Source organism: Hippichthys cyanospilos, chromosome 21, assembly GCF_059441005.1.
Source record: "Hippichthys cyanospilos isolate Australia breed blue-spotted pipefish chromosome 21, RoL_Hcya_1.0, whole genome shotgun sequence".
Lineage (NCBI taxonomy): Eukaryota > Metazoa > Chordata > Actinopteri > Syngnathiformes > Syngnathidae > Hippichthys > Hippichthys cyanospilos.
Genome location: NC_142389.1, coordinates 6,715,512 through 6,742,011, shown reverse-complemented (window position 1 = coordinate 6,742,011; position 26,500 = coordinate 6,715,512). Strand labels below are relative to the sequence as shown.

The window sequence follows — 26,500 nt, the reverse complement described above, 5'->3', positions numbered from 1 at the left end:
CAGGAAAATATTAAGTTCTCTGCTAAGTTTGCAACTAAATTTAGATGTCACTGGCAAAAAGGCAGACTAAGATTGATGGGAAAAAATGTCAATAGTTATATTGTACTGGAAAAAAGTGTAATAAAAGGATCAACCGTTTTTGAAACAATGACTATTTAGTTGAGGATTTTATATTAATTCCAATAGACACAGAAAAAGAAACATATGCATGGTCAATATGACATGAGCTTCACCAAACAATAACCTTATGTTCTTCATCTACAGATTGAGATTTTCGAAAGATCGTATTTCACTGGCAAATCAAGGATTCTCACCACGAGCATGAAAGACTTTATGACCCGCATGGACAGGCAGCAGGGTGCCTTCATGTACTCTGTGGGCTCCCTGAAAGTGCACGGAGGAATGTGAGCGCTGCCTTGAAATGTTTGTTATCGCTAAATATGTTTTGTTTGTCTTTAACATGTGCGCCTCTTTTTGATGTAGTTGGGTGGGTTATGAGAAGGAAGGATTTAGAGGCCATCAGTATCTGCTGGAGGAGGGCGAGTACCACGACTGGAGGGTGTGGGGAGGCTCCAACTCTGAGCTGCGCTCCGTTAGGGTCCTACAAGCTGTAAGTTGGAAGGGATGCTTATTTTTGACTTCCATTTTTTCATAAACAGCATAAATTGCAAATATGCTAAACCAGCGGTTCTCAAAAGTGTAGTTAGCGTGCCGCAGGAAGAATCACGGGAATAAATGCAATTTTCAGCATGCAAAACAAAATTGGAGACGTTGAAACAAAGCTATGCCTATTTCGACTTTGTTTTTAATCCAAGTTGTGTAACTTGTAATCAGTATAATGCATTTTCATTTCATTTTTAAGACCTGTTTACACATACTAAGGCAAATAATTTTGTTTATTTAGAAGAGTATTTTTTTTCATTTAATATATTTAAGTACATTTGTACCATTTAAACTGTGCTTTCGATAATATAGAGGAACAAAAGCTTTGCATCATTTTTAATGATTGTATGAAGTCAAATTAGTATTCTTTGCAGTGATGCTTGAGTGTTTGGGAAGCACTACTGTACATTAAAAATAAAACACACACAATTACAACAATGCCAGCCCATGTAAATTATTACTTTCTACAGTCCTTAAACAAAGAGCAACAATCACACCTTAATGCTTACCGCTAATGATAGTTTATATTGATCATATTGTTTAATAGGTCCTATTGCCTTACATGTTGTATAGTCTCGCCGTTAGTAACAATAAATAAATGTTATTAGTGTCACCTGATGGCCGATAACGGTATTACAGTAAATGCTGTATGCAACAATAAATAAATGTTATCAGCGCCATCTAGCGGCCGATAAACAAAAGTGAAGGCAATGATTCTGTTTAGTCAGGCAAGGCCTGGAAAAATATGGCTTTGCTGCAATGTTAACAATCTATAAGCAAATAGAAACCTTTTGATTTGGGTGTCAATTACTTACAGATTTTTGCCGTTTGCTACAGGGCTCAATCGATAGCGTCTGATTCATCGATATTTCTTTTCTGCTTTTGTAGGACTTGAGCGACCCCTTAATGGTGATGTTTGAGCAGCCGGAGGAAGAGGAGGGCGCCGTTCAGCAAGAGGAAAACACCTTCGAGGTGACGGAAGCTATTCCAGATGTTGAGCTTTTTGACTACAAGATCAACACCCGTTCCATCCAAGTGTTCAGTGGAATGTGAGTCAAAAATAAAATGATTCTGCCGACGATGTAGAATAAATGTAAATTGGTGATTAAATGTTTGACTTGCCAGATGGATTGCCTACTCCCACGTGGACTTCTCTGGTAATCAGTACATCCTGGAGAAAGGCTTTTATAGTAATTGCGGCGATTGGGGGTCCCGTGATACTCGCATCTGCTCTGTGCAGCCAGTTCGTTTGGTGAGGCCTCAGAAATGATGAAAAATATTTTTCATTCATTTTATTTTTTTAGGTAAATGTATTCCGGTAATGATGAATTTTATTTGTTTGGCTTTTAGGCGCCAACAGATGGTAACAGGACCAGAAATGAAGTGAGTATTTTAGTATTTCAACGTGTTTATGAATACCTCCGCACTCATCATATTAAATCATCCTTTTTTTTTTTTTCCAGATATTGTTGTACTCAGAGCCGGAATACAAAGGAAAGTGCCTTATCTTTAACTATAAGCAGGATTCCGTAACGGAAGAATTCCAGACCAAGTCCTGCAGAGTTGTCGGAGGAAGGTGAGAACTCTTCAGGGGACAAATACGAGTTAGTAGAAAATCTCCGTGATGCCTAACATTAACTTTGTCTCTTTTGAAGCTGGGTCCTCTATGAGAATAAAGACTTTTCAGGGACCATGTATGTCTTATCAGAAGGTGGCTATCGCACATTAATAAGCATGGGCTGCGCACCGGACACCTTCATTCGCTCCGTCAAGGCTGTGCCAATGGTCGGTTAAGTTTACACACAAATGATTTGAGATTTTGTCTGGTGGCTCTCAAGCTGATATATATTTCTTTGGGCAGAGTTTCTCGGTTCCGTCCATCTCATTGTTTGGACTGGAAGGTTTGGAGGGAAGGGAGATCGCAGCGGAGTCTGAGCTTGTCAACATGTTGGCCGAGGGCTTCAATGACCACATTCTTTCAGTCAGAGTCAACAGTGGCTGGTAAGAACCAGTCAGTGTGTGTGTGTGTGTGTGTGTGTTTGTGTGTTTGAGGATAGGCGCAGTCATAAAACATTCTAAAAAAAATGTAAGGATAAAAAATGAACCCAATTTTTGTCCAATATTTGGGTCAATTCGACCCAGCGTTCTAGGTTTATATAAAAACACAATTTTTCAGGGTTGTTTTGTGCAAAACAAACCAGAGAGTTGAGTCAAATCGACCCAAATATCCGATCGGACATTTTTTGAAATTTAATTGTTATTTTTGGAGTGTACATTTTAGGGAAATTTGTTTTGTTACTTTTTGAAGTCCATTACGTTAGAGGTGAAATGATCAACAGATGGTGTGGATGGTGAGACAGATTTGAAGAGAGGTAAAAGCTGGGTGTCATCCTTGAAACAATGAAAGAGAATATTAAAAAAGTGGAAAATGGGTGGGACGGGAGAAGTAGATGATGATGATGAGATGGGCCCCAAGACAGAGCCTTGGGGCACACCTCACATGAAGAAACTTAGCCGACTGACCTGAATATAGTCCTTTACTATTTAACCGACTAACTTCTGCTAACCCCAACATTTTGTTTTTCTTTTTTCAGCTGGGTGTTATTTGAGTTTGGAAACTATAGGGGGCGTCAGTTCCTTTTGGAGCCTATGGAAATCACTAACTGGCCCAAGTTCAGCTCTGTGCAATCTGTTGGCTCAATGTATCCAGTCAGACAGGTCTGTCAACAATCCTCATTATAGTTACACGCAACATTTTGGCCGTCACACTCGAGCATGTATTTCTGTTATTCATATTCATAGAAAGCTTATCATTGCATGCTTAAATTGATTCTAAAACAGTTTTGCTTGGGCTTTTTAACAAACAAAATATCTCCTCGAGGTAATTATGGTACAATGCTGTGATATTTTGCAGAAACGGCACTTTTTCCGCATCAGAAATGCAGATAGCCATTACCTCATGTCCATCCAAGGTGGAGTGGAGGAGATGAAGTCCGGACGAGTGGTGGCCACACCGGAGGCGGAGCCGATGAGTGACATCTGGTTCTATCAGGATGGGCTCATCAAGAATAAGGTAATGAGTTGAAAACATAAATTGATAGCATGATGCTGTTCTGTTTGCGACTTCTTTTTCAGCATTTTTTTTTGCGTTTTATTTAGCTCTCGCCAGTCATGAGCCTTCAAGTGATGGGCAATGTTGAGCCAGGAGCCAAATTGGTTTTATGGAACGAGACCCGACAACCGTCGCAGACGTGGATGGCCCAGATGAGAGGACGAATCAGCAGCATTACGTTCCCTGGAATGGTCATCGATATCAAAGGTCAACACATCAAATAAAATAATTTTGCTCACTTTTCACTGTACTGTACAAATATATGACAGAATATTGAAAGGTGTATTCATGGTAACACTAGCATAGCATCTTTTCGAATTGTGTTTTCTTTTTTTTCAGGCGGTCAAAGCTACGACAAGGACCACGTGGTGATTCTGCCGGAAAGTGACGAAAGACTAAGCCAACAGTGGGAAATTGTGCTCATCAACTAAGCAATAGGAAATATCGCTCACACGGCAAAGCTTCCTATCACATGATCAGACTATCACCCGAAATTCCGAGAACCAAGAGCAGTCACTTGCACAGCTGCTGTATTAATTTACTCAAAGCCCGTTGTGTTTATCCGATATCTCCCCAAAGAATATTCTGCAGTATATTTGTGTTATGTAGTACACAGAGTATGGGAAGAAGTATTCACACATAGCTTGTGGGGGTAAAAGTTTGGCCAATCCGACTGTATGATGTTACGTTTTTGATGCCTGCAGTTTACAATCGCACACTCCGCAAATGATATTTTTTATGTATAAAGTCAACGCATGCTTAAAATGGACAGTTGATGAATAAAGCCAAAGAATGTATGCTATGCAAAATATTTTAAAGCTATTTTTATATTGCATCAAATATTTTATGGTGTTCCTCATCTCAGTGTGTCTGAGTGGGATGTGTATGTCTGTTTCTAGTATTATTTGTGAAATTGCAATAGAGACATATATATGTAGAGATAAATGATATCTACGTCAACGCAATGTTGTTTGATACTAAAGTCATAATATATAAAGGAGGGTGTGGTTTTAAAATGCTAATAAAATCTAAACTGAATACTTGTGGTCATTGCACAAACACACACGTATCGATAGATGGATGGGAGAGAAGACCGATTTTAACTAGCTAGCTATCTGCTACGTAGCTAGCTTCCTGCTACCTAGCTAGTTTCCGAGCTAGCTATCCTCTACCTAGCAAGCGATCCAGTGAGAGCGAGTTAGCATGATAGATCAATAGATATTCAGTATATTAGCTCGCTAGCAACCTAACTGCTACCTACCAAGATAGATAGATTGACATCCTCCGTTTTGAAGATTGTATTTCCCCTGCAGTTCTTTAAATATTTGCTTTAGCTAGCCTCCCCACCCTGCACCTAATCCATTTGTATAGTTTTTGTCCTTAATGCTGCATTTTTCTAATCAGTCGAAATGCTTTTATCATTTATAACTAAGTATAGAAAAATGGAAAACTTAAAAAAAAATGTATGCATTAATTTGTCAGGTTGAAGAGCAACGTAATGATCTTGGGAAAGAATCTGGCTGGAGTCTGCTTTGTTTGTTATAACCACAAAGGTGTCAGGTTGCTTTTCTGCCTTTGCAGGTGTAGAGGGAGTCTGGACCGGTACGATCGGAAGTCCCTAATAATGAGGAGCTTCTATGGTTTCATATGACTATATGAGGATTCAAGTAGAGTTTTGTTATTCAGCCTGTGCAGACAAAACACCCCAAAAGACATGTGTTGTTTTCATCTGCAGACGAATTCATTATGTGACCAGGTTTTTATCCCAAATCAATATATACTTCACATTTAATAATAATTGTAAACATAGCTCAATTGTCTTCGAAATAGTACAGAACTATAATGTTGTTCTGGTTGGCTAGAACAGTGTGGGAGGTGGCGCAGGGTGCGCCAAGGCTGATAGCTTACGGTTGTTAAAAAAAAAAAAAAAAAGAAAAAAAAGGAGACAGAAAAGAAAAAAGCTGTCCACTTTTGCACAGCACTGCAACAAACTGGGATTTTATCGCCGGTAGATTGTAAAATAAACCTGTTTCCCAACTTGTGTTTACTTCACACTGCTGTTAAGTTTTTGTAGGTTAATTTACCTCCATTTATTTTTTCCAAGTAATTGAAGACAGCAATGGACCGGGAGTACTATAAGTCCCATGTAAGTACACATTGACCTTTCTTCTTTTAGTCATATCCTATGCTTCACATTTTACTCCATGTGTTTGTGTGTGTTTTTTTTAACTTGTTTACCCTGCAGTGCTGAAATGAACACCATGTTAAACAATAAATTGTATTAGACAACAAATTCCATACCTGGTTATATCATCCATTCCATTTTAATCTAATAATGTTTATGATAACATCCAGAATTCATGTTCTGATGTTTGTTTCTCATGTAGACAATGTGTTGGGGTACTCTTGGAACCGTGCGACCTTTCTCTGGTTTCCACCCACAAAAAGATGTGATACAGATCCATGAAGCACTGGCAAAGAAAGGTAATCCTACACTGGACATTTCTATTGAATCCTCTGGGAGTCTTACGTATTTCTTTTTGTTCATTTGCCTCCAAAAGTTCCAACCCTAACTTGTTGTCCCCGCAGACGCAGCTACTCTTGTGAGAATCCTAACAAATCGCAACAATGCTCAAAGACAGGACGTTGCCAAAATGTATAAAGAGACAACAGGACAGGTAAAGAATATATAAGTAAATCCTAACAACATACCAGAGATGGCGTTCGCTCATCGTAACTTCTAAGTATTTGCTGATCAAACTTCATGTAAATGTCTTTCTTACACACCTTTGTTTAGAAAGGAGGTTTGACACGCAAAACGCCTCTCGGTCAACTTCAGCAGGTCATCAAATGTGTGTTGCTTGTGAGAAGCTAACACTGTAGTCCTTAAAAGCGTTTGTCGATGTTGTGATGTGCTTGATAGATTTTTATTTTAAACAAGAAAGTAGCCTTTATCTAGTATTGACCACAGATATTGTTGTGGTGTACCACAAGGGTCAAGTTTAAGTCCCACTCACTTTTTTTGACATTGAGTCAAATAGTCAACATCTTAATCTGTTAGACGGGCAAGATGATCTGATCATCAATATCAGGACTTGGATCCAACAGACCCTTGTAAAAATTTAACTCATTCAATCCCAAAGACATATTTGTACATTTGCAAGAGTCTAGTAATTCAATCTCAAGTACTTACAGTATTTATAGTTTTTCCAATTTCCAGTCTTTGGCGAAACAAGGGTTTTAAAATATCTGGTACAAAAAAAAAAAAAAAAATATATATATATATATATATATATATATATATATATATATATATATATATATATATATATATATATATATATATATATATATATATATATATATATATATATATATATATATTACCCTTTAATCCCTTAAGTGATTCCTTAAGTACTTAATAACCAAACATCATTAATTCATATTTATGACTGAACAATGACTTAATTCATTCATGACCAGCCAGTTTTATACATATGTTTAGCCAGATAATTGAAAATCTTTGAAAAAAAAAATATGTGCACCTAGGATTGAATGTCTGGACTTTTAAAAAGAAATATTCAGAAAGATGAATGAGTTAATAACTCACTTCTCAAAACGTAACACATATCTGATTTAAACTCTTATCCTCGACTCAATTCATGTTTAGATTTAATAGTTTCTTTCACCCCTTGCTTTCTTTGATACAGGACCTGATAGCTGTCTTAAAAAAAGTTCTGTCTGGTGATCTGGAGGCTCTCATGCTGGAAGTGATGATGCCTCCTCTCCATCATCAAGCTTATCGCCTACATCAAGCCATGGCTGTGTGTGCTTTTATTATGCCGATCTTCCAAATGTATATGCCATTGTTTTTCTAATCCTGGGGACAATACATTGTTCAGGGTTTAGGTACGGATGAGGAAACACTACTGGAGATTCTATGTGTAAAATCAAGCAAGGAGCTCCGGGATATCAGTGCCGCGTATAAAGAAAGTAAGTATACAAGCCTTGCTTTTTTTTGTGGGTTGTAGCTATTATCTAAATCAGTTACTTCACATCTGCTTCATTTATTTTTTCAGTGTATAAAAAGGACTTGGAGAAGGAAGCAAGAGGAGAAACCAGTGGAGACTTTGCTAAGCTCATAGTAGCTCTGATGAATGTAATTTGGTTGCTTGTGTCTTTTTTTCATATTAATTGAAGATAAACACAAAGACATGCTAGCAGTAAATACCAAAACAAATTATTATGAATTAAATGTCAATCACAATAATGTTTATTTTGCTTCTCTTCCATTAGAAAGAAGAAGTTGCAGGTTGTGTTCAAGGGGACATTGAGGTACAAAGCGTATTTCACTAAATATATTGCGGCATCTTTATGGTTCAAACTGCAATTAGCCTGCAGTCAATGTAATAATCGTCAGTTTGCAGCTGACTTTATCAGATATCACTTGATCAGTCAATGTAATAATCGTCAGTTTGCAGCTGACTTTATCAGAGATTTATTTTTAGCTCCTCCCTGTTGTAGTCCAGGTTTCATGTCTTGCTGATGAGATACTGGGATACGTTTCAAGCAACCAATGAATGTGGGCCAAATTTGCATATTTTTTCTAATTGGCTCTTGGCCAGGAAATGCAAGATAGAAGTTTTTTTAATCCCCTAATTTAAGATGATTTTTATTCAAACTAACCGCAGCAATACTTTTTTTCACTTGTAGTGTATGTGACAGGTGAAATTTAGACACATGTTGATGAAACCGTCTTCTATACTGTAGTTGTCGGGCAGGCAGTTGTAAATGAGAACTGACATTTTACATTTCAGAGTCTTGTAAAGCATGATAATGCCATCTAGTGAACGTGGATGTTAATTGCACTCTCGTCTCCTGTATTAAACAATATGGTGTGGGTATTATAACTGAGGGTTAAACCCCTTAGCTGACTTTGTTTTTGTGTTACACTTACATTAGTGTTGTGTTTCAACATGGTGTTAACTTTAAGTTTAGATAATAAAACAGAAAAAAGAATTAGTATGAGTGCAGACAGAGGTAGACCAGTGCCTGACGAATGACGGACCCGAAAAAAATGTCAAATGTCACCCCCTAGTGGAGGGCAGAATGTTCGGCAACAATACACCAATGGACTGACTGACCGACAATTATGATTTCGTCTGGCTTTAAAAAATAAAAAAAACGATGACGGAGAGGCTCTGATGAATGACAAATGTCGGACCAGCAAAAAAAAAAAATGTAAGTTGTCTACCTCTGTAAACAATAATATTTACTTCTGACATCAGTGGGAAATAGGAACCAGGCCGACCCAGAAATAGTCAAACTAAGTGATGTCTATTGAAATGCATTGAGAGGAAACAAATACTTTTTTATTCAATATACATTTTCAAATGAATCGGCTGGTTCATTGGTATTGGCATCGGCCTCAGAATTCTATATCTAATCTAGCCAAGCTTCCTCATTTGTCAAACAAAGCTAATTTTGTTATTACAATTCCTCACAGTCCCTGACCGCATCACTAAGTGAGAAAAAAGCTGACGCGGCTCCTTGGATTGATATTCTCACCTCGAGAGATTCAAATCACCTGAAAAAAGGTGAGGTACAAAATGTAAACAGATGCCTTTTGTTTTGTCATCACAAAACGTAGTTGTCAAGTATGTTACGCTGACTTTGCCTTTCCGATAGTTTTGATGGGACTGGAGCGAGAGAGTGGACAGATGGTGATTCCATTGCTGGAGAAAAGATTTTCTGGGGATATTCGTCTGGGTTTAAGTGTTTTAGGTAATTGTTTTAGTTGTGCGTGGTATGTAATGAGTGGAGGTGTGAATATTGTGCCATGGCTATTGTTATCTGTGTCATAACAGTGGAGTGCATTCAAAATCCTGACGTGTACCTCGCCAAAAGATTAACCGCCATGAAGGTAAGATGGTAAAATTGTAAACTTTTAAAGGCATTCCAGAAACATGTCTTTTGAGTGTATATACAAAGAATTAAAAAAAAAAAATCTACATATTTTATATACTCTATTTGAAGCTAGGGGTTCTGGTACTTCAAAGACCAGATTAATTGTAAACAAGCTATCCAATTGTTGACAATAATGCAACATTGTTTTTGTGGAAAAGGCAGCAAAATCTACCCATTTTTATCCAGCTCAGGGGGCGGCCATTTTGCCTCTTGCTGTCATCTAAGAATGGCATCACGATCACTCAGGGTTCAAGTAACAACCAATCACGACTCACCTTGTGAATGTCGCATGATTGAACCCAGAAAATTTGAGCCTTGATTGTTACTTCAACCCTGCGCGACTGTAATGTTAATTTCAGTCAACAAGTGGAAAAATGAAATGGATAAATGGATATTTCTTTTATTTGTTTGTTTTATTATTTTTGGCTCTTTAATTCATATTCCACATGTGCAATTTTAAAAGCTATGGTATACTGGTGAGGGTGCATAGAACAAATGGTAAAGACAATTTTGAGGTGGACGTCCCCTTTAAATGTACATAAACCACACATCTAGCTTGTGGTGTACTGCAAGGATCAAGTTTAAGTCCCATTTCCATTTTTATTTGAATTCTTCCTGCACATTCAACATTCTTTAGAAACTTCATTCTTCAAAACTAATAAATTAAATGTTTACAGCTCTGTTTACAGCGTCATAATTGTCAATATATAATATCTCCTTCTTATAGGCAGACATAGTGCACGGGATCATGGTGTCCCACAGCGAGGAAGATCTCCTTTGTATTAGAGTGGCGTTCCTTAAACTGACAGGCACTTCTCTATACACAGCCCTGCAGGTGAGTAACCACCCAGTATGAAGAAAAAGACAATCGGTTAACAATGAACTAAGGAAGCCTCAGGTTGACATTATGACAAACTGATAGGCAGAAACTGAAGAAGGATGGTCCCAAAAGGACAAATGACATAACACGAGGACAATGAATGTGAAAGTGTATTCCAAACTCTTTGTTGAACGTGCTAAATGTCTCGTGAATATTATTTTTTCTTGCATTTTAACAAGCATTCCATTTCCCTCCTCCCAACAGAAATATTTCAAGGGGTATCATTTGGAAGCTCTACTGGCCATTTGTCGATCGGAAGATTAAAGTGAAGCAATAACAAAGACTTGATGGTCACATAGAATTGATGCTTCTAATGTGAGTGATGTATGGGATTATGATTGTTTAAATGTCTTCTGAAGTTATGAGCCACTGAATCTAGAGTGAATCATTTCATGTGTGCTTGACCATGTGTTTTGAAACATTTTAATCTATATGATATGATAATGTTTAAAATCTGTAGATTTGCCTTGACTACACATTAAACTAATATATTCATTCATTTCCCGCAATTTGATTTTTTTTGATAAGGCTACATGCGGCTAAATCCTTCATCGTTTCTACATAAGAACTCACTCTGCCAAATGTAATATTTAAATATATATATATATATATATATATATATATATATATATATATATATATATATATATATATATATATATATATATATATATATTTTTTTTTTTTTTTTTTTTTTTTAATCATATGAGTTTTGCATTTTTGTTGATTTTTTTTTTGCTGTAGTCATAAAAAAAATATGAAAAAATATTAAAGATGTAAATCCATAAAAAAACACAACTTCTAAAATATTTTAGAAATTCTGCTTGACATTATAACAGACAAAAAGTTGAAACAAGTGAAAAAATGAACAGGCAATGAACTGTAAAATTGATTCATAAAAGTGCTAAATCCGGGCGGATTGAGCAATTTGTTCACGAGCAGACAACATTGAGACCAAGTGTGACGGCGAGTAACAGCAGTGATTCTGCTGCTCTGTTTCCTCTGCTGGGTGTTGTCCGGACGGGCGTCGCGGTCGAAGGCTTCGTCGTCGTCGTGGTGGAGGTGGTGACGGGAGCCGTCTCGGTCGACGTCACGGAGGTGGTGACGGGAGCCGTCTCGGTCGATGTCACGGAGGTGGTGACGGGAATAGTTTGGGTCGTCGCCGTGGAGGTCCCGGTCACGGCCCTGGTGGTTGTCGCTGTGCCAGTAGGAGAAACGTTCGGACTGGTGTTAGTCATGCCAGGGAGTCGCGTGGTGGTGGAGGTCATCGTTCCAGCAACGGCGGGGGACCCCGTCATGCTGTTATCGGTTGTTGCGGATGTTCTGGTTGTGCTAGCGGCGCCTGGCATTGGGGTGCTTCCTTGAGTCTGTTCAACAAGGAAGACATGTTAGTTCAACACCTCGATGACTTTTTGAGGCACGATTGTATCGTTTCTTCAGTTTTCAGCTCGTAGTAATATTTTAACCATCACACATGCAAGAGAAGTGAGACGAAGCACAAAAAAATATATATTTCGCTGCACTGGTGAACACATTATGCAGACTAAAGAAAAATAACAAGGAACAATATATTTAAAAAGCATTAAAAAAAAAACGAGATCCTACAAGATGACACTTTTTAAATAGTAAATCAAGTGGTGCCCGCGTTCCATGTAGAAATATTGTTGCATTAGTTTCCAATTAGTATTCAATTAGTATTGTAATCCTCCTGTCGTGTTTGTCTGTTACCAATAGTTTTCTTGAGCCAAAAGGAGCTAGACTAATTTAATTTATGCCAAAAAATGCATTAACCTATGAAAGATTATTACATTTACTTCGTAATATATTTTAGGGATTTTTTAATGTCATTTTTCTTGTGACTATTTGTTATGATTTTTATTGTATTTTTTCCTCTATTTTGAAACTAATATTTTGTTATTTTTTTACTTTTTGAGAAGTTTTTTTTTCTATTTTGGCCAATATTTTTTTCACAGTTTTTTTTTCTGTTTTTGTAGCTTTTTTTCTGTTTTTTTTAAATATTTTTTTCCAAGGTCCAGATTTTCTCATGTTTATTTCCAAAGATTTTAAAATAAAATGGAAAAATATTTCATGAAACAGAAAAGAATGATTATTTAACAACAAAACTACACCAAAGCCCCCTCCAAAAAACTCTTGCATAAAAACTCAATTTTTTTTCACTGTTTTTTCCGCTTTTGTATCCTTTTTTTCTGGTTCTAAAATATTTTTCTGAGGTACATATTTCCTCATATTTTTTTTAAGTTTTAAAAAAATAATCCTGTTTTTCAGAAGAAAATGAAAATAAAATGGAAAAATATTTCATGATACAGAAAAATGATTATTTAACAACCAAACTAAAACAAAGCCCCCTCCAAAAATCTCTTGCATAAAAACTCAATTTTTTTTCACTGTTTTTTCTGCTTTTGTATCCTTTTTTTCTGGTTCTAAAATATTTTTCTGAGGTACAAATTTCCTCATATTTTTTTTAAGTTTTAAAAAAATAATCCTGTTTTTCAGAAGAAAACAAAAATAAAATGGAAAAATATTTCATGAAACAGAAAAGAATGATTATTTAACAACCAAACTAAAACAAAGCCCCCTCCAAAAAACGATTTTTCCCCCCCTAAAAATCACTGCAATTTACTTCCAGCATGTTTCCATATTTTTTTTTAAACAAAGGAGAGAGCCCAGCAGAATAGATTTAGGCCTATTTTTTTTTTTTTAAATATGTGTTTGGCCCATTTTGACATAAAACGTCCAATTTTATTGATTACAAATACACAACATTTGTATTTAAAATAAAAAAGTTTTACCCTTGCCGTTGCCAGGAGTCCCAAAATGCAAAGTCCCCCCACCAAATTCATCATGATGTCAAATTGCGAAATGCTCCTAAAACGATCACTTCAGAGGGAGGCCAAATTCGTCTTTAGTACTTCCACGGGCTGTCCGTCCCTGTGTGTCTGTTCTTCTTTTATACGAGAGTGTCATCAATCTTTCGGGTGGGTAGGAGTCAGGTTATGGCTCCCTTTTATGCTCTGACCTTGATTCCAGGAAGTTGTGTGAAGAGGATCATGTTAATCAAATATTGCTTTTGACATTTTTACTATCGTAAGTAAAACACACCATAAACTCAGTTAAAAGTCTGCTAACCATACACATTTACAGGACATTGTCTTTTTTTTCCAGCATCTCAAAGCAAGTGTTACAAACATCCATTCCTCTGTGTGTGTGTGTGTGTGTGTGTGTGTGTTTTTTTCAAAGCGTATATAGAATTATCTTCCCTATTCGTGCCGAGTTAATTTTAAATGTCCTGGCTGTTTCCTCTTGTTCTATGTCATGTGTCAAGGCAGACTTGTTGAACAAAGGAAGTTGTTAGATTATTCATAAAAAGAGCAAAAAAAAATTGTACAGTGGATAATTGACAGACTGCTTGGATTTTTTTTTTGGAGTTAGTGTTAGCCTCAAGCCCAGTTTTTATGAAGTAACCTCTTTGAAAAAATGTAAAGTGAACCAAAATAAGTCAAATAAGTAACCATGTTTTGGCAGTTTGCTAATGACCTTGCGGGCACTGCCAGTAAATTGTGATTATGATGCCAAAACTGAACTTAATGTTAAATCAAGCTCAACGTTTTGCGTCACTTGGTGCAACCAGGTGAGGTGATTGAGAAAAGATTTTTTGGACCGCTTGGAGGAAATTTAGGGTTCGGCGTCTTAAACGTTCACGTCAGTAGCGGACACTTTGGGCTGGGAATACTTGCATTCTGGTCATATTTATTTGATTTGTGTTGGATGCCCCCCCCCCCCCCCCCCCACACACACACACACACACTCCATGTGTTGCTTCTCTTTACGTCTGTTCGTGACAAAGAACAATGGACTGCTGAAAATCCCCTCTTGTTGGTTCTGTTTGGTCAAAAACCAGAAGTGGTGTCAACAAATATGTATTTTTGTCCCTTCTAAAAGCCTATTCTGATAAATCTATCTTGAATGTCTTGTTTTTGTTTAATATGGCCCTAATGCTGCTTTGTCGTTTGTCACTGTCAAATTGTTTTAGAATTGTTCTGTGTTAATTTAATATCCGTGATATTTCCATTGCTTTTAATTGACGTAAATGACAACATTTGACATCATCGTGCATGATGTGATTCAAATGCAACATTTTTTTTTTATACTACCAGCTGACTCACTTTTATCATTTACTTATTCAGAATTCTTTTCCGCTTCCTTGAAGAAATATTTTTGCCACAGTGTTTTACAATCTCGGGGATTCAATTTTATGAGGTCATATCAGCGATCTGCTGAGAGATGACATCATAATGTGTCAGTGGGAACAAACAACAGTTTCTATCTTGAAATTTTCTCTCATTTGATGCTCTTTGTATGCTGATTAAATTTGTTTACATGCTTCTCGTGCTCGAGTTGGTCGGGATAGGAAAACAAAGCTCAATCACACCCTGAAGCGGACAAAGAAGACATGAAAATGGAGGAGCATGTGAGAGTTGAAAGATAAATGTAGCTTTTAAAAACGCCTTTGTTAGAGGTAGAGTGACATGTATTCTTTGTAAGCGGGAGTTTGATTACCAGAGACGTTTAGCCTACAACATAAACATAAAGACACGCAGCTGCAATTGCAGCCACAGCTAACGATAGCAACAAAGACGCTAATGTTACAATATTATTTTTAAATGACGACAAAACGGAAGACGAGTTTCTCAGAGTGTCGCAAACTCAAACGCGACAAGGAATCAAAGAACAATCAGTCTTGTTCTTCAAAGATATACTCTACTCAATGGAGATGAGTTACAGGTGTGCAGCAGGAGACTCCGCCCTCCCAGGTAACAAACACGGACTCTGCAACCAGAGAGAAAATGACCACCAGAGGACCACCAAGAGGCAGACATGCAACACCACGTGTAGTAAGGCTTTTTTTTTTCCCGCCAGGGACATTGACAGCCCTAATGTGTATATATATATATATATATATATATATATATATATATATATATATATATATATATATATATATTAATGAGGATTATAGTACAAAAATTGACTGTATATAAGGCTTTTAAACAAAAAAAAAAATTACAGTTAGTCATTTTATGTTTGCAAGAAAAAAAGTATGTATGGGAAGGCTATTTCTCATTTAATGTGAAAAAAAAGCTTTTTAGTTGAAAAAAAATGACCATTTACCGTTTACTAAGGCTTGTTTTTAGAAATCACAAAAACCAGTGTAAATGTATTTATAGACAAAAGCAAATCAATAATTTGTAATATCATAAGGTTTAAACATCCATAGATTTGGCACTTTCCACTACACTTTAAATTCCTTAATGTAATAATCAATTATAATAATCCATTTTGCATTTTTGTTGCTTTTTAAACCTGTAGTGGTCAAATTACAAAAAAACGTGGAGGGGTCCATCAGATTCAAACATTTAACAAGTAAATGAATAGAAAAACCACTTCTAAAATATTATATTATGGACATCTTTTTTGACATTGTGACACACAAAAGGAGGCGGAAAAAAAATCACTCAATTATTTTCATTTGTGCTTTCCTGAGGAGGAAAACAACAAAGTGTACCGTTTTTTCCGCACTATAAGGAGCACCTAAAAGCCTTAATTTTTTTAAATGGCTGATGGTGCGCCTTATAATCTGGTGCGTCCTATATATGGATGAATATTGAGATTGGGATTCGTAGATGGGGAATGAAGTGATAAAGTAAACTTGACGTGTTTCTTTTGTGTGTTTAAAGTTGAACAAGATTGCTTGTATTGACATTGAGTTATTATGCTATTGAGAGTTTAGAATTATTGAGTTATTTTTCTAATTACTTTGAGTATTACTATATTGTGATTGCAAAAGTTTTAAAATATGTCATTAATTGAGGGTGCGCCTTATAATCCGGTGCGCCTTATTTATAGAAAAAGTTTTAAATATGTCATTAATTGAGGGTGCGCCTTATAATCCGGTGTGCCTTATAGTGCGGAAAATATGGTAATATTGATTTATAAAAGTCATTCAGGAATATTTAGCATCTTGTTCATGGGCAGACGACATTGAGAAGGAGTGAGACTCCGAGTAACAGCAGCGATTCTGCTACGCTGTTTCCTCCACAAGGTGTCGAGATTGAAGGTTTTATCGTTGTTGTGGTGGTGTTGGTAGCAGTCATCGTTGTTGCCCTGGAGGTCGTGCCAGAAGTCGAGTCGGTAGATTCCGTGGAGGTCGTGCCAGAAGCCAATTCGGTCGATTTCATGGCGGTCGTGCCAGATGTCAGTTCAGTTGTTTTCAAGGAGGTCGTGTCGGAAGCCGGTTCGGTAGTTTTTATGGAAGTCGTGCGAGAAGCCGGTTCAGTTGTTTTCACTGAGGTTGTGATGGAAACTGGTTCTGTAGTTTTTCTGGAAGTCGTGCTAGAAGCCGGTTTGGTTGTTTTCATGGAAGTTTTGCGAGAAGTCGGGTTGGTACTTTTAATGGAGGTTGTGCGAGAAGCCGGTTCAGTGGTCTTCACGGAGGTCATGCTAGAAGCCGGTTCTGTAGTTTTTATGGAAGTCGTACTAGAAGTCGGTTCGCTTGTTTTTATGGAAGTCATGCCAGAAGCCGGTTCGGTCGTTTTCATCGAGGTTGTGCCAGAAGCTGGATCGTTCGATTTCATGGTACTCGTGCCAGAAGCCGGTTTCGTAGTTTTCATGGAAGTCGTGCGAGAAGTCGCTGCTGTCATTTTTATGGAGGTCGTGCCAGAAGCAGGTTCGGTTGTTTTCATGGAGGTGCTGACAGAAGCTGCTTCGGTGGCACTGGTATCTGGCCTTGAGGTGCCCTGATGAAGACATGTTGGGTCAACGCCCTCATTACTACTGTTACCTTTCTTGAATGTTCAGCTCATGATAATATTTTAACCATTAGACATACAAGACAAAAGAGCCAAAGCACAAATGAAAAAAAATATGTATATCACAATGAAATGAATGACCAAAAAACAGAAACATGTATCCTCTTTTATATTCTACCCTTGTTTCAAAAACAGACATTAAGTTATGCACTTTGAAGGTCAAGCTACCTGGTTAACATATAATTATTAAAAAAATGTTGAGTAACACACTCAACAAATGCAATAAAATTCTAACCGGCATTGTAATTCTCCTGGTGTGATTGTTTGTTTCCCCCCCCTTTTTTTTCTTTTTTTTTTCTTTTTTTGGAGCCAAAAGGAGCCTATATAATTTATATATGCCAAGAAAATTGATAGCCTACTGATTAATATTGCATTCACTGGAGGGCGATGAAAATGTTATTGTCTAAACATTTGTAGTTTGATTAGAAATGAATTTAAACATAAATATAAATATATTACATAATAAATATTTTTAAATATAAGTCAGTAATTAGTAATATGATTTCATAGTAGGGCTTCAATGTTCTGTTCTTCAACAAAAGGGATTTTCCTTATTTTATGAAATATTTATGTTTTTTTTATTTTATACATTTTTTTTTCCTTCGTAAAGTTTATTTTACAACTTTTTTCTGTCTTTTTACAAATATTTTTTTAATATTTCTTCTCTTTTTTGGGGTATTTTTCTAATAATTCTAATAAATTTTTATAATAACTCTATTTACATCTTTTATGACTAATTGGAAAGATTTTTAAAAGAAAAAAAATATTGTTTTTCAGGAAAAAAAAAATCCCTATCCAAGAAAAAAGTGGGAAACTATTTCATGAAACAGAAAATGTTAATTATTAGAAACAACAAAGCTCCTCCAAAACAATTACTCAAAAAAAAAGGATTTTTATCCTAAACGAATGCAAATGCTTCCATAAATAACTAAATTCACATGTATATTTTTTAAAAAAAAAATTGATTCTAGTATGTGACAGAAGGGTTTGGCTTGCAATAACATACCAAAAATTAATTGGTTGTAATGTTCAAATCCAATAAACGTGTATATATTCCAAAAAGTTTTACCTTTGCAGATGCCAGGAGTCCCAAAAGGCAAAGTCCCCGAACCAAATTCATAATGATGTCAAAATGATAGACACCGGTGAGATGCTCCCAAAATGACGACTTCACAGGCTCTGACACGGACAGCTTACCTGTTCTTTATTTTATACAAAACATGTAATCGATCTTTTTGGGTGGGTAGGAGTCAATTTATGATTCACTCAGATGTCTTGACCTTGGTTCCAGGAAGTTGTGCTGGTCCTGTTTCTCAAATATCGCTTTTGACATTTGTACTTGAACACATCATACGCTCAGGAGCTTGAATTAGGTAAAACATAAGAAAATTGTTTTCCAGCACAATTGTATTTAGTTGAAACCAAAAATGACCTCAATTAGGATTCAAAAAACTGGATTAATTCACTGGATTAATATTAACTGTCCCGACTTTCCAAGGAAGTTGTGAGATTATTCATAAAGTGAGCAAAAGAAAAAAAAATGAATAGTGGATGATTGACAGACTGGTTTTAATATCATTTCCTTGTGCGAGACTAGATTTTATAAATTAGTGTTAGCCTCAAGTCAGTTTTCATAAATTGACCACTGGAGGTTTTGTTTTTTTGTACCAAAATAAATGATCAATACCGTACCACTTTTTGGAACTATGATATTGAATTTAATTGTACTCTAATCACGTTTTATTGATACTGTGAAAAAATTCGTTACAGTGATAATTTGAAGGGAGTGGAGGGAATACCAAAACTGACGGTGAATATTTACTTAATGTTAAATCAAGCTAAACGTTTTGTTTCACTTGGATGCTTCCATTGTTTAACTAGGAAAGCGATTGAGAACAGTTTTTCATTTGGAAGCAAATTAGGGTGCAGTTTAGGGTAACCAGTCACTTCATTAGTGGACACTCTGTTTTGTGAAATATCATTTTTTTCGTTTTTTGTTCAAATGTTTTCTGAGGTGTAAACTTTTTTTTTTATGAACAGCAAACAAATTTAACTAAAAGTTAAAAGTACTTTAGTGCCCAAATACACTCTCATATGAAACAACTAGCTTTAAATACCGTATTTTCCACTCTATAAGGTGCACCTAAAAGCCTTAATAAAAAAAAAAAAAGCCAATGATGCGCTTTATAATCAGGTGCGCCTTATATGTGGATCAATATTGAGATTGTGATTCGAGGATTGGGAATGAACTGATAAAGTAAGTTTTACCTGTTTCTTTTGTGTGTTTACAATTGAACAAGTTTGCTCATATTGACACTGAGTTATTATGCTATTGAGAGTTTAGAGTTATTATTTGAGTTATTGTTATTACTTTGAGTATTACTATATTGTGATTGAAAAGGTTTTAAAATATGTCATTAATTGAGGGTGCGCCTTATAATCCGGTGCGCTTTATATATGGAAAAGGTTTTAAAATATGTCATTAATTGAGGGTGCGCCTTATAATCCGGTGCGCTTTATATATGAAAAAGTTTTAAAGTATGTCATTAATTGAGGGTGCACGTTATAATCCGGTGTGTCTTATAGTGCGGAAAATACGGTACTTAACTAAAACTTGCACTCAAAAAAAAAATTGGGTCAGAACTATAGTGATGCAAAATTTGGATCGGTTGGTCTTTCACACACTTTGGATTGCTATTGACCCAACAAATTTTAGTGTAAAACAAAGCACAAACAAATCTATTCTTTGAGCCCCAAACATGCTCCCGTTGGTACAGCATCAAACAGTCAAATTGCGTGTTCCTTGTAGGAGAAACTCAGAGGCAAAATGCCTGGAGCAAACACAATTCAATGAGCACGCTGGCGGAGGTGGAGAGGTGACGTCCCCTTGTTGCCGCGGAGACAACCTTGGTGGTCACAGGTTTCGTTGTTGTGGTCAAGCTACCGGAAACCAACATGGTGGTGGCCTTGGCGGTGGTGGGGGTGGCAATGGCGGCAATGGCGGAGTTGGTGTTATTAGATGGCCAGGTTGTAATCATGGTGTCATTCATGAAAGTGCTCACAGCTTGTCTATAAATTGTCTGTGTTGTAAAAGAGATCAAAATGAGAAAGCATTATATATATATATATATATATATATATATATATATATATATATATATATATATATATATATATATATATATATATATATATATAAGTTTTGTTTTTTTTACAATGACTGTAAATGTTTTGAAATCTTGTAAGATGACCCATTAACTCAAAAGATTATATTAACCTCTTAACAGCTGTTCAATGCTACAGATATCACAGACAGCAACACTTCAAAATCAAAGCTTTCCTGCAACATTAAGTTCTTGGATCAAAGCCTTATCAAAGCAGTATGGGAATCAGGCTAAGCGACTCAACAAAGTCATTGAAAGGCTTGCAAATGTCATGAGATGTTTGTTAGCGCCCCCAGGTGATTTGGGGGTCTCAACACACAAAAAAAATTGATTGATTGATTGATTGATTGATTGCAAATATCGAGGGAAATGCATAATAAAATATCAGGTTTTCAATATGTCCAACACTGAAAATATTTCCAACTTTTAATGGCAGTAAATGAGCCCGACACTGGCTAAATTTGACCTCTGCAGGGTGTACGTCTTGACCTCCCATTTGCAAGCATTTAGAAGGGACGGCAGGATGGCATATTGAATGTCATCATGTTTTGACAATCTGTACAATATTTTAGCCTTCTAGTGGGGTTTTTTTTGTATAGTTTTCCAAAAGCCCAAGTTGGGTCTAAATTTCTGCCAGGGGTTAAAGCAGCAGGTATCCAAAGTAAATTTTTCCCATCACCAGTCTGTAAACATGTTACCTGCACAAAGACAAATTCCAGCAGGGCCAGTGAAAAGAAACCCGGGACAAGAAATTTCATATTGCAAGACGATTTCCTCTTCAGTTGACGGTAGCCGTATTTTCTCACCCTCGCCATCTTTGCTTGAAGTCCTTTTTGCAGGCCCGCCATTTCTTTTCTTTCTTGTCAGATATCAACAATCAATAAACAGTCATGGAAAATGTAGAGCTCCAAAACTTCAATTGTTATCCTGTTTGAAGGCGTTCAGATTCTGCACCTGATATCACTTTCCATATGGGAAAGCAGTTCTCAGTTCCCATCCAGGTCACGGACCACAAATGCAAAACATGATTCCCACACAACATTGAAGGAAGTTTCCACATGGATGCAATCACAATCTTGTGAGGGGGCACAAAGATTTTATTAGTGCAACTCTGGTTGGTTCATTTATCAATAATTCTCAGTCTTTCAGTTTCTAAATATCTGATTTTGTTTTCTTACTAGATTATACATGCTGTTTAAATAATAAATCATTTTCTCTCCCGTCATTCTCACTGTACTTTAGCCAATGTATGGCACACTCCTGCTAGTTTGATATCTAAGTGGTCGTGACATTTTAAACTTTAACATGTTGTCACCATCTGGGTGAAATTTCAGCTCCCTAGTGTCTTATTTCAATGCTTTTCCTCTCATGTGAAATGCTTTTGATGTCAAGCTCAAAAGATTGGACAAAATATTACTATTATGCTCTTCTAAACAGCATATTTTTCTATTTTTTCTGAAATCATTTCGATAATATAATAATACTTGTCAAACCCCATACCTTGAGGGGTGGTACTCTGCAAGTTTTCAATGTTTTTCTCTCATAAACACCTGATTCTAATTTTTATGATCCTGCAGAGCTTGCTGATAAGTTAATCATTTAAATCAGGCTTATCGACAAGAGAAACATCGAAAACATGCAGTATACCGGCCATCGAGGACTGGAAATTGACGAAAGAGCCACGACCTTTGGAGGCTCTGGCCAGCGTTTGTCCCTCGCATACAGGAGGGGCGATTATGTATGTGTATGTGTGTGTGTGTGTGTGTGTGTGTGTGTGTTGTTTTTTTCACGTAAAAAGAATGACAGCAACAATAACAAAATATCATACTTAAAACAATGAATTATGTTTTATTATAAACACACTTGTTGAGCCAGTTTAAATACAGACATTTATTTGTATTAATTTTAAAGAATGTGAACATGGTTGGCACTATTTTACTGCATTAATATGTCATTACAAATAATATCACTTAGAATTTAGGGTACTGTATACTGTATATTTCAAATAACCTTAGTAAAAACAGAAGTACAATCAAAGAGATACTTTTGTTAGATGTTATAGTAGCAAGTTTTTATTGGAGTCCCTTTGTTATCCATCAAAAATCTCATATTCAAATCAGATTGTTGTAATCATTTTTAGTTGAAAAAATAAATATTTTTTGAGAAAAACAGCCTTTCTGTAGTCCAGTGGCTTGGCATTTTATGCATTGCAGATGAGAATGGAGATTACACACACTAGCATTGGATTGCATAGCTCAAACAGAGAAGTAGTCCCCGCTTTCACTGTTGTTGTTGAAGGTCTGACGGTCTCACTTGTGGATTGTGTCGGGGTTGAGGTGGAAATCGTCGCTCCGGGGCTCGAGGTAGTTTCGAAGGATTCGGCGGGCTGCTTTGATACGCCGGTGATCGGCGTTACTGCTAAGGTGGACAATGCGGCGGTTGACGTATGAACCATTGGGTCCTCACTGGAGCGGCTGGGCGTAGGTGTGGCCGCTGTAGACAGTGAAGAGCTTGCTTGGTGGCTGTTCTCAGTCAAGATTGTTTCACTTGTACATGAGCTACATGCTGTAACTGTTTGTCCCTGGAAAAGAAACACATGTCCAATGTCAACATTTATGAAGCCTTGGGTCAAAACCTCTGAAGTCACTTTTTGGAGAGTTTCATATTTTGTCAAAAATTGGTCATTCTGTACATGTAGGAGTTTATTTAAAAATGAATGATTATACTAAAGTGCAGAAAATCGCTTGCAATGCTAATGGTTAAACACGCATGCAATTTCTGGAGTCCCCTGAAAAGTGATTTTGCACATCAATCAATCAATCAAATGTTAATTGTATAGCCCTGAATCACCGAGGTCTCAAAGGGCTTCACAGATGAAGAGGTCATGTCGAGACTTCTTTCAAAAAAAGATGTCATACAGAGACATCTTTTCGGTGTAAGGTACACAACGGCATCCCCTGTCAAAGCTCCCAGAAGGGCAAGGAAAAACACAAAAACCCCAATTTGGGGAAAATCAGAAACCTTCAGAAGGGACCACAGATGGGAGGAGCCTCCTTCCAGGCTCGCAGGTTGAAATTGATGCTGCATGTACCAAATACAGACAAATTGATACACATTACAGACAATGGATGGATGGATGGATGGATGGATGGATGGATGGATGGATGGATGGATGGATGGATGGATGGATGGATGGATGGATGGATGGATGGATAGATAGATAGATAGATAGATAGATAGATAGATAGATAGATAGATAGATAGATAGATAGATATTCACTGACACACATGCACACACATCAGAATTGCATGTCCTTTTTCTTCCTACCCATACAACTTTTGCTGTTCCATGAGAAAGTAATATTACTGTAAATTCCCGTTTATTATTTCCGAAAAGGCCTAAAATCTGCCAGAATAAAATGGGGTCCTTTGAATCGATTGGGCTCCAGTTAGAATACAGTAGCTGAAGTGATTGAATACATGTATTTCTATAAAGTCAAAATCAACCAGCCAGAGCAGTTTCAAACTCATTTAAATAAAATATGGCTTCACAAAGTGAAAGATGATACCTGGCGATTAAAATTTCCTCTCATTGTTCTCTCTGTCTCTCAACAGTGACCATTTCCTTTTTGTGCAAAGCCATCAGATAAAAGGTGGCGGAATAATAGTGAGTTTCTGTTCCAGAGGCAAATCATTCACAGTCACATCATGCAAAGGTCAAGCACCTGCTGTTCCAGCTGACTTACATGAGGCATGAACACATTAACCGCGCTTTGCATATCGCATGGATGATACAAACCGACGCATACGCTATGTATTATATAATATATAGATGTATAATACTCTTTTTCCCTTTGGGATTCATGGCCCATCAAACAACCGTCACTTTTTACAGCGTCCGACACTGAAGTTTATTTTGAAACACAGCAGATGGCATAGAAAGCGACAATTTAAACACCGTACGGCACAACTCAAAACAAATGCGGAGATTGCATGATCGAAAGCAGATTACCACCCTAGCCTGAAGCAAGGAGCCAAACTGCTGCTCAAAGAGTCACTCCAAGAAGATTTACCAAGAATTTGCTTCAGGTTCTAATTAATTTGCTCTCAATTTAAAATGAAATGTGCTGTTCCTGCCACAACATTAAAATCATCAAACTAGATTTGCTGGTACCTGCAGAAAACCTCTGAAAGTCTCACATACCCTCTGAAAGACCATCAGACACCCCCAGGGATAACTTATAATTCCATTTGAGAAGCGATGATATAGTGTACTTAGATATTGTCTTGTTTTATTTCTAGCATGTCTAAAATTTGACAAAATAAAAGCATAAAACCTCTTAAAATTGACTCACTACAACACAATTTAGCAATAAATTGCTTCATGTTCCTTGTAATTTGCTCTCAATTTGAAAGAAAAACTGCACTCTTGTTGTCATAGCATTACAAAACATTCAATTAGATATACTAATACCCTTAAAAATTCTGTAAAACTCTCACGTAACCCCTGGAGTGGAGTACTCGTACCCTATTTTGAGAACCACTTATGAGCCAGTGACAAGCGGAAGATTGTTTGTTTGTGACAGAAAAATGAATAATTACCTTATTTTAATAAAAGTCAACATATCACCCTTACCTCTGTAGAGCTTGTAGCCATGAAAATCAACAAAGCTGAAATGACAAACTTTGCTGTCTTCTCCATTGCGGTCGTTTGCTGTATTGTATTTTCAATTTACTGTAAAAATTTGTCCCCAGCTTTGAGCTGGTCTTTTTATACCATTCCGTGTTCCACTGATACTGATAAGAGATAGTGGTTAGGGGCAGGCGAGAAGAGAAAGATCCTGTACTTCTCCAACATTTTCAAAGTGGAGATAAAATAAAAACATTTGCGGCCAATGACATTTTATTTCTGTGTACAAAACCTCTATAATATATTAATATATATAGTGCTTCTAGAATTTTTGAACTACACCCACTCACACACACACCGCAAAACATTATTATATTAGTCTAACAATACTATTTCACATTAATCAAAATGATTCAGCCCTAAAAGTGTGCAACTAGTCTCGCTTTACCTTTCTTTATCAAAGCTAACCACCCATAACCCCGAACAGGATAAGTGGTAGAACATTGCCATCTCATGATGCATCATATTTATCAGCTGTAACCATGTGGTTTATTTTTTCTTCTGGAACACTTAATAACAGTACAACCACTTCAAACTCCAGATACAGAGAGTAATATGATGTTAATGGGTTAAAAGACCAAAAGTCATGTTGCAATGTTAATCTTATTATAATACATTTTTTGTGGGAACTGTTTTGGCCATATATTTCACTTGGATGGATAAAACTGGTTGAAACTATTTATAAAAACCATTTTGTATTGTGTTTGTAAAAAATATATTTTAAAGTCTGCCAAATATTAGTACTCGGCATTTGTGGTAAAACTAAAATTCCTCTCAGTATCAGAAAACATACTTTTCACCAGACTCACTCAACAGAACACAATGACTGAGGAAAACTGATATGATAAATTAAATCACTTGAAGAAGGAATGCACGGGAAAAAATCTATCAGCAAAGAATTGCATTGCCTTTGTGAGTACAGCAGATAAGAATCCTTTTCAGTGTTCATATTTTTCAACAAAGTCAGGCAGAGAAAGAATTGTTGGCATAAGTATAGTAAGAAAAAGCATTTTGCTGTTTGAATTTTGCTATCACGTGTGAAGGAATGTAAAAGAAAGGTTTATGAAAATGGTTTATTGGATTTCTTAAGGGCAACAAAGTGCAGGATTTTAAAAGCTCTGCCAATAAAAATACCAT

At 36.5% G+C, this 26,500-nt stretch overlaps 4 protein-coding genes across 4 annotated transcripts in view; 2 read left to right on the top strand and 2 right to left on the bottom strand.

The window, feature by feature from the left end:
- The window catches only part of crybg2 (crystallin beta-gamma domain containing 2), a 33,278-nt gene extending 28,465 nt beyond the window's left edge, over positions 1-4,813 (top strand). The window contains exons 14-25 of the mRNA XM_088405589.1: positions 265-404; positions 484-610; positions 1,552-1,712; positions 1,789-1,915; positions 2,014-2,046; positions 2,127-2,239; positions 2,319-2,448; positions 2,525-2,664; positions 3,258-3,381; positions 3,578-3,736; positions 3,823-3,982; positions 4,115-4,813. Of these exons, the coding sequence (XP_088261715.1) occupies positions 265-404; positions 484-610; positions 1,552-1,712; positions 1,789-1,915; positions 2,014-2,046; positions 2,127-2,239; positions 2,319-2,448; positions 2,525-2,664; positions 3,258-3,381; positions 3,578-3,736; positions 3,823-3,982; positions 4,115-4,206 (1,506 nt within the window). The 3' untranslated portion in view covers positions 4,207-4,813. The remainder of the gene's footprint in view (positions 1-264; positions 405-483; positions 611-1,551; positions 1,713-1,788; positions 1,916-2,013; positions 2,047-2,126; positions 2,240-2,318; positions 2,449-2,524; positions 2,665-3,257; positions 3,382-3,577; positions 3,737-3,822; positions 3,983-4,114) is intronic.
- Positions 4,814-5,740: 927 nt separating this feature from the next.
- On the top strand, positions 5,741-11,121 carry anxa14 (annexin A14). The gene is made up of 12 exons (XM_088404962.1): positions 5,741-5,921; positions 6,163-6,259; positions 6,365-6,453; positions 7,486-7,599; positions 7,678-7,768; positions 7,855-7,934; positions 8,072-8,110; positions 9,282-9,372; positions 9,464-9,559; positions 9,643-9,698; positions 10,470-10,577; positions 10,827-11,121. The coding sequence occupies exons 1-12, from the start codon at positions 5,895-5,897 to the stop codon at positions 10,884-10,886; spliced, it is 948 nt and encodes a 315-aa protein (XP_088261088.1). The 5' UTR covers positions 5,741-5,894; the 3' UTR covers positions 10,887-11,121.
- A 306-nt stretch (positions 11,122-11,427) lies between these two features.
- Positions 11,428-13,613, bottom strand: LOC148406383 (uncharacterized). The gene is made up of 2 exons (XM_088405230.1): positions 13,433-13,613; positions 11,428-11,989 (listed from the first exon to the last, which is right to left on the bottom strand). Exons 1-2 carry the CDS (start codon positions 13,484-13,486, stop codon positions 11,555-11,557), a joined length of 489 nt encoding a protein of 162 aa, XP_088261356.1. The 5' UTR covers positions 13,487-13,613; the 3' UTR covers positions 11,428-11,554.
- An 8,880-nt stretch (positions 13,614-22,493) lies between these two features.
- On the bottom strand, positions 22,494-25,458 carry LOC148406382 (uncharacterized). Its single transcript, XM_088404285.1, has 2 exons — positions 25,310-25,458; positions 22,494-23,254 (listed from the first exon to the last, which is right to left on the bottom strand). The coding sequence occupies exons 1-2, from the start codon at positions 25,373-25,375 to the stop codon at positions 22,874-22,876; spliced, it is 447 nt and encodes a 148-aa protein (XP_088260411.1). The 5' UTR covers positions 25,376-25,458; the 3' UTR covers positions 22,494-22,873.
- Positions 25,459-26,500: the final 1,042 nt, after the last annotated feature.